Source organism: Protomyctophum bolini, assembly GCF_963924005.1.
Source record: "Protomyctophum bolini genome assembly, chromosome: 15".
NCBI lineage: Eukaryota > Metazoa > Chordata > Actinopteri > Myctophiformes > Myctophidae > Protomyctophum > Protomyctophum bolini.
The window spans coordinates 30,155,439-30,169,408 of record NC_137876.1 but is presented as its reverse complement, the minus strand read 5'-3'; the positions used below and the strand labels follow the sequence as shown (position 1 = coordinate 30,169,408).

Genomic DNA, 13,970 nt, shown 5'->3' with positions numbered 1-13,970 from the left:
ATCACATTGTCTGGAATGTCTGCATTGTCTGATAGTTACTGTAATTAATGTCAGGGGTGTGTGTAGATGGAACAGAAGGACGTGGCATGTTTGACGTGACGTCCAGTTTAGAAGGGGCGGACGGTGGAGGGTAACCCGGAAGTATTTTTAATCTGCACCAAACAAGTGAAGTGAGCAATCTGTTAGCTGTTTAGCTGCTGGTCAATACGGGTGTATTATCACATATGATGACACATTGTTAAAGGAGATTGATGTGGTAAATTGGTACATTGTACATGGAAGACAGCGTGCCAATGCATGCAAGTTGTGGTGCTTTCTAATAGCTAGCTCAGCTGGACTGGCGAGGCCACTCACTCGGGCCAGATGCTGCATCGTCTCTGAACCGAAGCTAACGTAGCTAGATGCTAGGCAGGTAGCAACCTTTAGCTAGCACCAAAGGAGGAAACTGGCTGATTATATAAGAAGCATCAACAGTTAAAGGTTGATATGTATGTGAAATATAGGCGCACACTGGACTCGTATGGTAAATGTTAACACGCCTGAAGTTGGATTTAAAGTCTTAGCTTTGCAGTAGTAGCACAGTCAGCAACAAAAGTCTGCAATTATGGACGATTTAGGCTCGATCAGTGTGCTGTCTCTGTCCATGTTGGTGGGATGTTATGTCGCCGGGACAATACCTCTAGCTGTCAACTTTTCAGAGGTGAGTTTTATGTTTACAATGCGCATTTGCCTTCATTTAACTTCGGTGTCACCAAATGGAGCCGCACCGTTCCCTTTAGGGAATTTAGACACTGTTACAAGTGGCTACATTTAAATTAACATTAATTTTACTATGCACAATCCCCATTTCTCCCAGAAGTAAAAGTTTACATTTAGTGGTTAAAATGCCTTGGCTTGAACACAAAGATGCAATTGCATCATGAGCTCTAAATCAACCTCTTCTGACAAATGTACGAGCACAAAGAATGAGATTTCTTGACTCTTAACTACCACTGCTTTTCACTTGGTTTATTTCAGGAGAAGCTGAAGCTGGTGACAGTGCTTGGAGCAGGCCTTTTGTGTGGTACGGCACTGGCCGTCATCATTCCTGAAGGGGTTCATGCTCTCTATGAAGAGGTCCTGGAAAGTGAGTTCTGCTCTCCAACATAAGAATCTGCCCTGGTCCTGTGCTTATAGCGAGTCTTTAACGTGCTGGACCAGGGCTATGTTTCCTCTTGATGTAGAAATATTATATGGTGTGCTTATGAACGCGCATTTAAATACTTGCAGACAAATTAAAGTAGAATGGGGTCACAATTTAAATCCCAGGAATTGCATACATTTGATGAATTGCAGCTTTAAGTATAATAAACACTGTCGTGATAGTGTGTTAATGACTCATAGCTCAAATACTCTGCTTGGGCTGTTTACTGATTGGGTACTTCTGTTGCCTTTACCAGTTTGATCTGATTGATTTAGATAGGACAATGTTCCAACAGCAACGTATTGATTGATGTTTTGATTAAGTAAAATCACATGTCACATACATTTGTCTGACTCACCATAATCAACAGGATAATGCAAAAAGCCTACAGCTTATTTCCATTGCGGTCCCTTAGTACGAGGTGTGTATGATGACATGTAGTGTGTGGTGCTATTGGGTGCATGAGTGTTAAACGGCTTCCAAACTAGCCTAGAATTATGAAAAATACAGTATAGCCAACCAAGTAGGAAGCCACTTGTATGCAACAAAATAGGAAGCCCCTTCCATGCAACAAAATGTGTATTGGTAGTGGTACTATTAAAGTAGTGCACAAAAATGACAATTCAGACTGCACTGACTTAACCACATGGACCTATTCAGAGAAAACGGGTGGACATTCACCTTTTGTGCCAAGTTTTGCCATTTGATGTACTACAGCCAGGAACTCTACATATTACAAGCAGCACTGTACAATGGTTGCATGCAAGGAGCTTCCTACTCTGATGGACAGAACAAAGTTCAGCATGCAATGATAGTCTACTGTTTATACTGTGTTTGTGTAACACTGATTGTTGAGCACAAATGGATGGCCCCAGTTAATTCTCAAGCCTTATTTAAATCCACATAATGTTTTGAAGTGTTGTCTTATGTCTGGATTTCTTTCTCTTCATTAATGTTGTTAGGAAATGGTAACTATTATGTCATGGTTAGTGATGTTGGGGGTTTCAACTATCTAAGGATATTCTCAAGTTTTATTGATCTGTTTGTGTGTGTTTGTGTGTCCTCTTCACTTGTCTGGCTGCAGGGGGGCACCATACTCACAGTCAGGTAGGAGTGGTAGAGGTGTCTGAGTCGAAGGGGGAGGCAGAAGCAGGCTTGGGGCCCAGTGTGGAACATGCCCACGGCCACGAGCAGCTTCATGCCTACATTGGCGTGTCTCTGGTACTTGGCTTTGTCTTCATGCTGCTGGTGGACCAGATAGGATCCTCCCATGTGCAGTCCAACAGTGATGGTCAGTTGTGCATGTAAATTTGTGTGTGTAGTTGCGAACGCAATGAGCACTAACTATGAGACCTAGCAGAACATGTCTGTGTCTGTGTGTCACGCTGTAACACCACCCGCCCGCCACCAGAGGGCGCAGTTGTATCACACACAAAAAAACACACACACAATTCAATTCAAAGGGCTTCATTGGCATGAGAAAACATACGTTTACATTGCCAAAGCAGAAAGAACAATACAACAATGCAGCAATACAATCAAAAGACACACACACACACACACACACACAGAAAAACTTAACTTGACTAAGAAAAAACTTTAAAAAAACAAAAACACATGCACGCACACATACACACACAAAAAAATTACTTAAAAAACCTTGACTTAAAAAACACTTAAATTACAATTACACGTAATTTATTCGAATTGTTATTGCAATTCACGAGCTGCGTTCGCTTCCCGCGTTCATGCCTCTTACTTGTGTACTGTATCTGTGTTTGTCTGTCTGGTTCTTATTACCTCGTATCCATCTGTTTCAAGTGTAAATGATCTTTTTCATAATATTATGAACTTGCCATCTTTGTCCCATCTTTGTGTATTCAGAATCAGACTTTCCAAGCAGTATTGGAAATCAGTTGTTTATTTTGACAGGACAATGCATATTAATATTACTTTTGCTCATTTTCATCTGCAGTCCCCACACAAAACATAAATACGAAACAGGCAGGCAAAAGACAAAGTACAAGGTTTAAAGTGCATCTATATGGTTTAGCATTGGTTTTATATGGCAATACAGAATTGTAAATAAAGTAACTTGTGCAAGCTTTCAAGTAATGCAGGATACGCTGCCAAGGTGCATTACTAGACTATAGATGGTCACAGGTTTGGTTTTCAAGTAACTCTTTTTTTTAGATTGAATTTAAAGGATGGAAATTAAATACAATGGTCAAAGGTAGATTATTCCAGAATAAACAGACCTGAACTGAGAGATAGGACACATACTTTGGCACAGAAATGCATAGATCTCATAAGTAAAGTAAATAGCCATGTGACCTATATGTAGGAGTACAAATACACCCCCTAGACATGATGCTACTATGTCCCAGTGACTTACAGTTACAGTACTGCCAATTCAACCCTCAATGCTGATTGGCAAGCAGGGAGGCATTGCGTCCATTTTTTGTCATTGGTATGACCCCACACTGTCGGGTCATACCAAAGACAAAAAAATGGAACAGGTTGGTGACTCACCACCCTGTTGGGCAGACAGGTGGATTTAACCACCCCCACACACACACCTACAATCTCAGGACGTACACTAACCACAAAGTGTACAATAATACAATAAATAAGCCTACAATAATAAGCACTTAAGCAGGACTATAAATATTACAATAACTTCTGCAACGACGGGTTCACAGAGACAGTGTTTCAGTAGAACTAGCGATAGAAATGCTACAGTATATGAACTCATTTCACATTGCTCTCCTCAGAAAACACTACATAGATTTTAGAAATATAATTATTTTCATAACATTAGCGTCGGTGCCGTTTGATAAACGGGTTGGGTACACTAACTATGGAGGAAAAAAACATATCTCGTTCTTCAAGTTTGTTTTCTTCCACTCTGCAGGCTGCTGCAGCTCTTGTGCCACACAGGAGAGAGCCAGCTAACTCCACCCACTCTGGTGGAGTTAGCTGGTTTAGCTGACCAATCAATGGAGGTTTTTGTCAAACGTGCTTTTTAATTATTTTAATTGGTTATTATATTTTAACCCACTGGTTTCTGCCCAACAGCGACAACATGCAATTCATATAAAAACTGCCCCTGCTGTACTATAGTCCATCTCTCATTCAAAGGTCTGATCAGTTGTCTTTGTCCAATTTGTGCAAAAAAGAGGAAATTGCTATGAGAATGAGAAGAACTGTAAATTGTTATGTAAGAATGAAATGTTCTCCTTGGATTTCTAATTGTTAGGACATGTTTTCTGTCATTGTCTCTAGTTTGTGTTGAATTTTGTGACTTGCATGATATGCTATTTTATACCTGTATAGTAGAGTTGTGTTCATCACAGATGTCTCTCTGATTTGTGTTTGTCATGTTTAGATCCAGAGGCAGCTAGAATTGCATCCTCAAAGATAACCACCACCTTGGGACTTGTGGTCCATGCTGCAGGTGGGTTTTAACACTCGATGATGCACAGAATATGCAATTATTATCGTCAAATCAAACTCTTTTTTTTTTTAGTGCTGTACAGGGTGAGAACAAGACAGTCAACAGAAACAAAAAACAAAACAAGACAAACATTAAGTGCAGTTAAAAGCCAAAGAATAAAAATGTGTTTTGAGGAGTGATTTAAAGGATTCAACAGAGTTAGCATTTTTTATATGAAATAGCAAGCTGTTCCAGAGCGTAGGATGAGCAGCAGCAGCAAAGGCACGGTCGCCCCTACTCCTTAAATTAGTCTCGGGAACCTCCAGGAGCAGCTTGTTTGCTGACCTGAGTGCCCTTTGTGGGGTGTAAGGATCCAAGAGTTCTGATAAATATAAAGGTAGGGCTGACCTTCGATTCCGTATTTGATGATCGATTCAAAATCGATTCCCGCGTTTCGAACGTCGACGCTTCGAAACGTCAACGGGGGGGGCATTGCGCGCGAGGGCGCTCAATGCGCGCGATGCGAGCAGTGACTCTTTGGCTTAAACAACGATATAGCGGAGAGAAAGGCATGCTTGGATTGGTCTCATTTATTTTAAACAATAAGCAACAACTGTTGCAGGCTTGCAGCCTTCATGAAAGCAGTGACGCACAAATAATTAGGCTTAATAAAACATCCGACCGTAACAAGTCAACTGCCTGAAACAGGCATTACCTCTCCATCAAATAAAAATATATATAATCCAAACTCCTCTGTCAATTGTAAACGAACGGTAACATGAATGAACTTTTCAAGCCTGACACTTGTCAGAAATAAAATCAACCACGGTTGATTTGATTGATCATAAAGTTAATGTGACTGTGAGGATGCGTATGGGAAAAAATATATAAACTTCACAGATTATAGATCACTTGGAATTATAACAATCTGAGTATTGCCTGAATAATGACACTAGTGAAATCCCATTTTTTTATCGACATGCAATGCCGATGGAGAAATCCCACATAGTTAAATTTACCTCATAGTCATGCTGCATGCGCTGTTGGTCGATGAAGAATTATAATCCAAGGTTTGTCAATCATATTATGGTTTATGGTTGAAAGTAAACCATAATATTAAAGTAAACTCTAAGAAGAGATCTGCAGACTGCAGTGCAGAATGCATGCAGCTCCGCTTGCTAATTGAGTTGACATTTGCGCAACTTCACTGCATTACAGTAATTAGTTATTTGCCAGCACCTGCTCCAATATAGGCCTAAATCAAACTTTATTTATATAGCACATTTAAAACAATAAAAGCTGACCAAAGTGCTGTATGCCTACAGGCTGAAACAAGTGGAGCATCGCATCACCATCGGCGCACAAAAAAAAAGCATAATTAAAAGACAAAACACAGGCAAATAGTATAGGCTACATAATTACAATAATACGATCAGGTGCAATTAAATGCAAAAGAAAAAAGGTGTTTTGGTCTGTAGGAGCAAAAACAATCAGTTCTTCGCCGGTGCACTGAGCGCACTCACCATGTGAATCCAAGCAGCGCAATGGCTCATCGATAAAAGTTGAGATTTTATAGTGGCATTATTCAGGCAATACTCAACAGATTGTTATAATTCCAAGTGATCTATAATCTGTGAAGTTTATATTTTCATTTTCGTGTAAGTAATGTTTTTATATGACTTATCAAACATGGTAGCCTATATTTAATGTCCACTGAGCTGTGGTGCATGCGCTTGCCTTCCTTGTTAACACGGGGAAAGAGGAGGCGTTGCGAGGTGCTGCGAGGCGCAAGCATGGCTCGCGGACCAAATGGGGCCGTCTCGCGGACCAAAAGCGGCCGCTTTTTTTTTAAAGACTATTCGATTCAAAAATTTAAAATCGATTCCCGTGCGTATCGATTGAACGTCGATTAATCGATTTTTTTGGGTCAGCCCTATATAAAGGGACCAAGGTTCAAGGTTTATTTATTTTTATCCCGAAGGCGAAATTTGTCTTGGGCTCAAGGACCCGCCCTGCAGCATACAATACAATACAATACAATACACAGTGACTCGTACAACATACAATACACAGTGACTCGTACAACATGCAATACAATACACAGTGACTCGTACAACATACAATACAATACACTGTGGCCCCTTTTCCACTGGGGTTGAACCGGTTCGGTTCTTTCTTCCCGCTAAATATTGAACCAGTTCAGAGTGTTTCCACTGAAAATTAGTTGGTTCCGAACCATAAACGTTCGTTCCCAATGTGAACCACAAAACGGTGGTTAAGCTTTGTAATTGCACGCAGCGCTTTGTGAACCGAGACGATATAAGTGGGTGTGTCAGTAGGTTGGAACTTGTCAGTGGGGAACTTGGGAGGTCGCAGACACAGTGACACACGCAACAGATTTTCGATGCGATCAACCATCTTTGAACAAAAATACGTTACATTAATTGCCAACGCAAACATGAAACGATCCAAACGTATACGGATGCATCACAATCCAGAATTCAGCTGAGACTTGCGGGGCGTTATAATAACTTGTAACCTTGACATCACAACCTCGTGGATACTGTTTACATCGGTTTGTATTGTGCAACGCCCTCGGGGCGTCTGCGGGCATGACGGATCCTTCTCCTTTTTCAACATTTTGTGTTTAGGTATAATAGCGCCACCAAATGAACCGGCCGTCAATCTGGTGGAAATGCAGCCGGTTCGCGACCGGATCGCAAAAAGCACCAAGGTTCGGAACGGCACTGGTTCTGAACTGAAGTTCTTTTGGTGGAAAAGGGCCAGTGACTCGTACAACATACAATACAATACACAGTGACTCGTACAACATACAATACAATACACAGTGACTCGTACAACATTTAAATACCACACACCAACATACCTAGTGCAAAAAGGAGAACAACATCATCACCACCTCGTCCCTGCATGACCAGCCGCATTTTGCACCAACTGCAGGCGCTTGAGTTATGCCTGGTCAATGCCATCATGTTTAACTTGAGGGTTTTGGGAAACCAGGGTAGAACTAGCCAAATACTGATACATTTAGTCAAGTCTGTCTGTTGTACCTGCCACTGTTGGGTAAACAACTGTCTATAACTGTACATGATAGATTTTTATACCACTACTAATGGTCAAATCCTCCAAGTTCCTAGCTTGTATAAATGAATGGGTGTCTTTGTACGTGTCCTCCAGCGGATGGTGTGGCCCTCGGAGCGGCTGCCTCCACCTCTCAGACCAGTGTTCAGCTCATTGTCTTTGTAGCCATCATGTTGCACAAGGTAATACTAACCAGAATACTTGCACCTAAACCAACCTTTGTCATTGTTGGCATTAACTAAATGTGTGTGAGAATAAATGTGCATGCAAAACTGTTTATCCTAAAAACCCTGTATTATTTGCCAGGCTCCTGCAGCATTCGGCCTGGTGTCCTTCCTCATGCATGCCGGTCTGGAGAGGAACCGCATTCGCAAACATCTCCTGGTCTTTGCCTTGGCAGCACCGGTCCTTGCCATGCTCACCTTCTTGGGTCTCAGTCAGGTAGGATTTTTTTTTTTTTTAATTATTATTATGGATACTCTTTAGACATTGTACTTGACACTAGTGTTGTCACAATACTCAGACATTTCTGAATTTGAATGCCCTGAAAAACATTTGATACCATGTTCTATCGCACAGCATAAAAACGCAACAAAATATGAGGTATAAAAATGTGATGTGCATACTGACCGGTCTCCGAGATGGCTGTCTTCCACTCCCTCCTGTCAAGCAATACATTAGGGTCTTATGCTCTAATATCCTTTCTGGTATACTTTGCCTCTGCCCGGGCTCTGGACCTGATCACCCCTATATCTCCATATAGCAAACATGGGACCTTCAGCGCGTTTGAATAGAGGGTGCGCTGTGAGTGTCCAGTCGCTGTGATTGACAGCCTAAATCTAAACTTAACCCTAAATTTAATCTCAGTAAAACTATACCTAACCCTAACCATAACCTCAGTAAAACTAAACACAGTGGCTGGGGGCATTTCCAAGAACCCAGAAGAACGACGGAATCCGCTGAAAATCCCCTCCTCACCACCATATAATTATATATTATATATATCCTATATGTCCATATATGGAGCTGACCTGTTCACAATGATGGTTCTGACATCACAATGTTCTGACATATTTGGGCATGCCTGACAAACAGAGTTGGGTGTAACGAGTAACGGAATATTTCGTTACTGTAACGACACTACTTTGGTCGGTAACGAGTAATATAACGCCACTACTCCTCCAAAATTGATAATCACACTACAGTTACTGGTCGCTGCAGCGCTGCAGTTACTCGTTACTTAATTGCGTCATGTGGCTGCTTTCAGCAGTGTTGCTTTGGACTTGGAGAATAATGCACACAACGGAGATGAGTTGAACATGAACAGTAATGGTGCGCTGGAGTCGCGGACTAGAACATGTCAAACCGGTGTCGGATCAGCAGCAGCACAGCACTTTTCGTTACTGTCGTGAACTCGTAGGGTGGCCAGACGTCCGGTTTTAGACCCACCTGTCCTCCCACCTCAACCTCTGGCCGGACACATCATTGTCCGTTTTTTTGTGATATAGCCTACAGTGCTTGTGTCATAACTGTCATTTACGTCGTCTCGGTATTAAAATCTCCGCAGCAGCACTGCTCTGCTCCACACAGCGAGCCAGTCTCCCACTGTCACAGAGACGGAACAGATGTTGGGGTGTTGCCATGTCCGCTTATTATAAGCGACTTTGGGCTTGTTTTATAATAGCCTAGTCAGGCTTCTTTTGGGCTTGTTTTCATAGACATGGCTGCTTGTTTCTCTTCCAAAACCTGGCAACACTGCCAGCTGGGAGGGTCGGTTTGTTTGTTGTAGAATGTGTGCTCTGAGTCACAATCACTAGTTATTTAATGCAGCGATGAATATGCCGACATAAAAAACTACATTTAAAGGGACACTTCACCCTTTTTGCAAAAAATATATGTTAATGACGTTTAGAAGCTTTAGATCACTTTCCTGGGGGTCTTTATGTGTGTAATATGTGGTTTTAGATATTTTAGATTGTAGCAGTGAGCCTGTTGTCTCTGATGTCATGGACACTGGTCTCACTACCTTCCTGGACTACAATTCCCATAATTATTTGGTGCACTGCTCCTCCTTGTGGATAGGGGGAGAGCTGTCTTACTGAGACAACATGTAGTCCAGGAAGGAAGTGAGCCCAGTGTCCATGACATCAGAGACAACAGGCTCACTGCTACAATCTAAAATATCTAAAACCACATATTACACACATAAAGACCCCCAGGAAAGTGTTCTAAAGCTTCTAAACGTCATTAACATATATCTTTTTAAAAAAAGGGTGAAGTGTCCCTTTAATGAGCATGGAGCAGGGAACTCCACATCATAAAGAAAGGAATCCTAAAGCACTGTGAACATATAGGCTACTGATTTCTCTTAGTCTCATTATTTTTATTTGAATATATTTGAATATACTTTCTCCAGGGAGTAATAAAGTAATGTAAGGCATTACTTTTTTCAAAAGTAATATGTAATATTTAGTGTGTTACTTTTATGAGTAACGGACCCCAACTCTGCTGACAAAGAACTCCATAGTCCATATATGGGCATAAAAGGGACAGACATAACTGGGTGGAGCATCCATTTCCAACTTGCATCACCCACTGTTCTGGTATAGAAGTCAATCCATTTGCAATTTGCCATGAAGTGGCTGTGGGTGATGTGGGTTATAGGATGTACAGTACATTACCTTCTAGAATGCTTGAAATTTGATTTGTACCGTAATTAAAGGGAGTTCTATATCTAACAATTAAAAAATGGCATCCATCCCTTGTGCCACACTGCTTGCTCTATCATTATAACCATAACGTTTTAACCCTCCTGTGATCTCTTGCCCTCTACAGAGCAGTAAGGAGGCCCTGTCGGATGTGAATGCCACTGGTGTGGCCATGCTCTTCTCAGCGGGTACTTTCCTTTATGTGGCTACAGTTCACGTCCTGCCCGAGGTGGGTGGTGCTGGCCACAGTCACGCAGGAGGCAGCGGAGGGGGGAAGGGGCTAAGCAAGGTGGAGGTGGTAGCTCTGGTCCTGGGGTGCCTTATTCCCCTGGTTCTATCCATCGGCCACCATCATTAGACCACAGAACTAAGTACTGGGGGGGAAGGGGGGTGATGAAAAAGGCATTGAAGGGATGAAGAGAAAAGCCACACAGAGACTTCACACATCACAGATCCTAAATGTTTTTTATTACTTTTGGTAATCTGTTGATGGGTCTGCTCAGACCAAAGCTTGCTCTAATTTGATGGAGATGGATACTGTGAGGCTAAGAGCTCAACTTGTATCAAGAACAGTTGTGGATGGACGAGGAAGTTGGGAATCAGTGCCGCTACAACCCTCTTTTTCAGTGATCCTTAAGTACACACTACCACAAACGCACAAAGAAGCGATTTGTGATGAGACTTTTCACAAAAACTTTACAAAACCATGTACATCTATTAATTCCAGCAAAAATATAGTTCATTTTGTTTCAGGGTTTTTTTAACAAGGGGTGCACCCTTTAGGTTCATAGATCGCGGTGGAGTCATGCTTCATTGTTATATAATGTTCAAATTCAAAATGAGCAATCCTGGTTTCATAATGTTTTCTTAGATGGCAGTTGTCTATTGAGATTTAAATGATCTTGATTTGAACTTGTGGATATTCGGAGGAAAGTGTCATTTTTTACCATTGTTCAGAGTGGCTTTATATCCATCATTATCTCAATGAATTACACAGGCCTGTCTGAATGTTGAAGTGCCATAATAAGTAGAAGTGGATACTTTTATTGTCGTAAGGACATCATGTTTTTATGTAGGTAAATTATCCTTATTTATTGTCTTGCCAGGGAAAATTCTCTGTTTCTTTGCTTCAGTCATCCAACGAGCTACAGGAAGCATGGTGAGTGGAATGTACACCAGTCACCAGACGAAAACAGCCAATACAAGTACATATTTGCTCACTGTAGCTGGGGACACTTTTGGAGCTCCTTTTCTTACACTTGAATCCACACTTGAGTCAGTGGCTTACAAAATGACTGATTTTTTAGCCACTGGCCTGTGGTTCAGTCCATGAAGCATCTGCTTCAAATCCAGCAACGTGACAGAATTTAGACCAGCTTCAAAACATGATCACACGTTGAGAGTCCCTGTTTCAATCATGTGTTCGGTTGTTGAATCTTTGTTTGTTTTCTACCTGAAAACTAATTCTAATAGAACTTGCAGAATGAATTGTACATAATTATTGATGTGATTGTTTAGAGAGATATAATGGATGTTTGGAGGAGGGGTTCAGTATTTCTAATACAGGTGTTGTACCAGTAATACAGTGCCTGGAAAGGGCATTACATGGAAGAACCACAAATGGAAGGACCATAGGTTAAGTGTGTCTTTTCAGCTCTACAACTCTTCAACCTACCACGGCTAGACTCATTGAGTAAGTTGACTTGTTAATGTCCTCATACCTGAGCAGTCTGCTTACATGTTTCTGCTGTTTGGGCTCTGGCTTGTAGCAGTGTCTCAGGCTGGAGTGGGAGAGAGCTCTACTGTAGAATGGGTTTCTGTGTAGTTCACATATCAAAATGGGTTGATCATCCCTGACATCCCTGACATTAGCTACGTTTCCAATCAAGTAAGCTGTAATTGTAAATGTTGAACTGAAATTTCAAATATACGGCACTCACGTGAGGGGAGAGTTTTGTTTTTGTTGACAAAGAATCTTTGCGATTAAATACAATAAATGTGTCATCTTTCCAAATATTTAACATACCCTTTTCTGATGGAACTCCATGGTTATTCAGGTAGCCAATTGTCACGTTTTAAACTTTACATAAAAAAACCTTTATTCCTTACAATTATATGGGAACATAGCTACTGTGTCTTTAACTGTTGCTGCACTTAAGTGACCCAATTTACTGTACTGAAAGGACTTACATTGACTCTGTTGTTTGATACAGTAGTTTAATATAAAATGTGTAGTTTCCTGATTATTTATCAGGATAAATGGGTTGAAGCAGTGTTGTGTAATGTTCTGTAAGTAAAGAACAAGAAGGAGGGGTTGTCATACACCAATATTTAATGTACAATGTTTTGGTCACAAACACCTGCGTCTTTTATTGTTATAGTTTGAGCCTTTCAATTATGTTACTGTAACTGCCTGCCAAAACTGAGTTGATGTGTGTATTGTATATGTAAGTATACTGTACAGACCCCCCCCCCCCCCCACACACACACACACACACACACACACCAATAGACGTATGTATGGAATTAAACATTGGGTTATTTTTTTTGTTGATTGAGAAGATTTAAACTTGTCCACGTTATGACTTGTGTGCTTACTATCTTTGGCAAAGGGTTTTGGTAGAGGGAGAACTGGAGTGTACCAAGTACAAGGCATCTAGGATTTAAGTGGTTAATTACATAACTTAGTCTTTCATATGAGATGAAAAAAGAAACCATTGTTTTAACCATCATCACATGACGTCTTTGCATAGATAGCAATATGATGAGATGGGATGGGTGCCGTTTGCATGCAGACCTTAAGCTGCATGACAATTTTGCTTTATCTTTTTATACTGTAGGTGTTCAAAAGGGACCCCCTCACCCCCCTCTTCTGGGCAAGTATAGGTTACAGTCAGGGTTCCTTGTTTTGGGGGTAAAGGGGTATCCTTTTCTTGTCATTCCATGAAGGGTCTGCCTTATTTCCATGTTTTGAATGCAAAAAGCAGTTGAGAAGCAATGAATTTAATGACAAACGGATTAAAGTTGTTTTTACGAAGTGGTGCAGTCTGAAATGTTGTAATGACTGGATTATGGGATAAGTAGAGAGGCCTTAATTACATGATGCTTAAGGGTTTTCTCTGTAATGTGTATGTGCGGGCCACCCAATTTATTTTTAAATAATTTTATAATTTTTGAAAATTCACGACGAATGTTTGATATAAACACATTGTGTTTAGTGAGCTAAGCAAGTTGCAACCTGCAAGACAAAAGGGTGCAAGTTGACCGCACACATGCCAGCCCCACTGCAATGGGGGTGTATTTTCAGCACCATGGACAGCGTCATGGTTTTATCATTAGTGGTGACCTGTTTATATTTAAGCGGGGTGCGCATGCTTTTCCGACACACCAAAGGTCCGAAGCGCGGGGACATGCGATGCGAAAATGCGATGGTCCGACATGCGCTGCTCCCGTGCTTGCGGTTATGGTTAGGTTAGGGATTGAGGTTTCGGATCAATAGTATGTCGGAACTAAAGCCTGTACCCATTTAAGCAGCACAATT

At 41.2% G+C, this 13,970-nt stretch overlaps 1 protein-coding gene across 2 annotated transcripts; it reads left to right on the top strand.

Annotated features, from left to right (window-relative positions):
- Nucleotides 1-163: 163 nt before the first annotated feature.
- On the top strand, nt 164-13,466 carry slc39a9 (solute carrier family 39 member 9). Of its 2 annotated transcripts, XR_013965358.1 has the most exons (8): nt 164-700; nt 1,018-1,126; nt 2,268-2,474; nt 4,572-4,640; nt 7,818-7,903; nt 8,028-8,162; nt 10,557-12,122; nt 13,270-13,466. XR_013965358.1 is itself a non-coding variant. In XM_080783242.1 (7 exons), the coding sequence occupies exons 1-7, from the start codon at nt 605-607 to the stop codon at nt 10,785-10,787; spliced, it is 933 nt and encodes a 310-aa protein (XP_080639368.1). In that variant the 5' UTR covers nt 164-604; the 3' UTR covers nt 10,788-13,466. The 2 variants fall into 2 exon arrangements, 1 of the variants encoding a protein (XP_080639368.1); XM_080783242.1 differs by having other exon boundaries at nt 10,557-13,466.
- Nucleotides 13,467-13,970: the final 504 nt, after the last annotated feature.

Coding starts and splice junctions, on each gene's coding strand:
- slc39a9 (XM_080783242.1), top strand. CDS start 605: ATGGACGATTTAGGCTCGATCAGTGTGCTGTCTCTGTCCATGTTGGTG. Junction 4,641..7,817: donor ACTTGTGGTCCATGCTGCAG/GTGGGTTTTAAC, acceptor CGTGTCCTCCAG/CGGATGGTGTGGCCCTCGGA. Junction 7,904..8,027: donor TAGCCATCATGTTGCACAAG/GTAATACTAACC, acceptor ATTATTTGCCAG/GCTCCTGCAGCATTCGGCCT.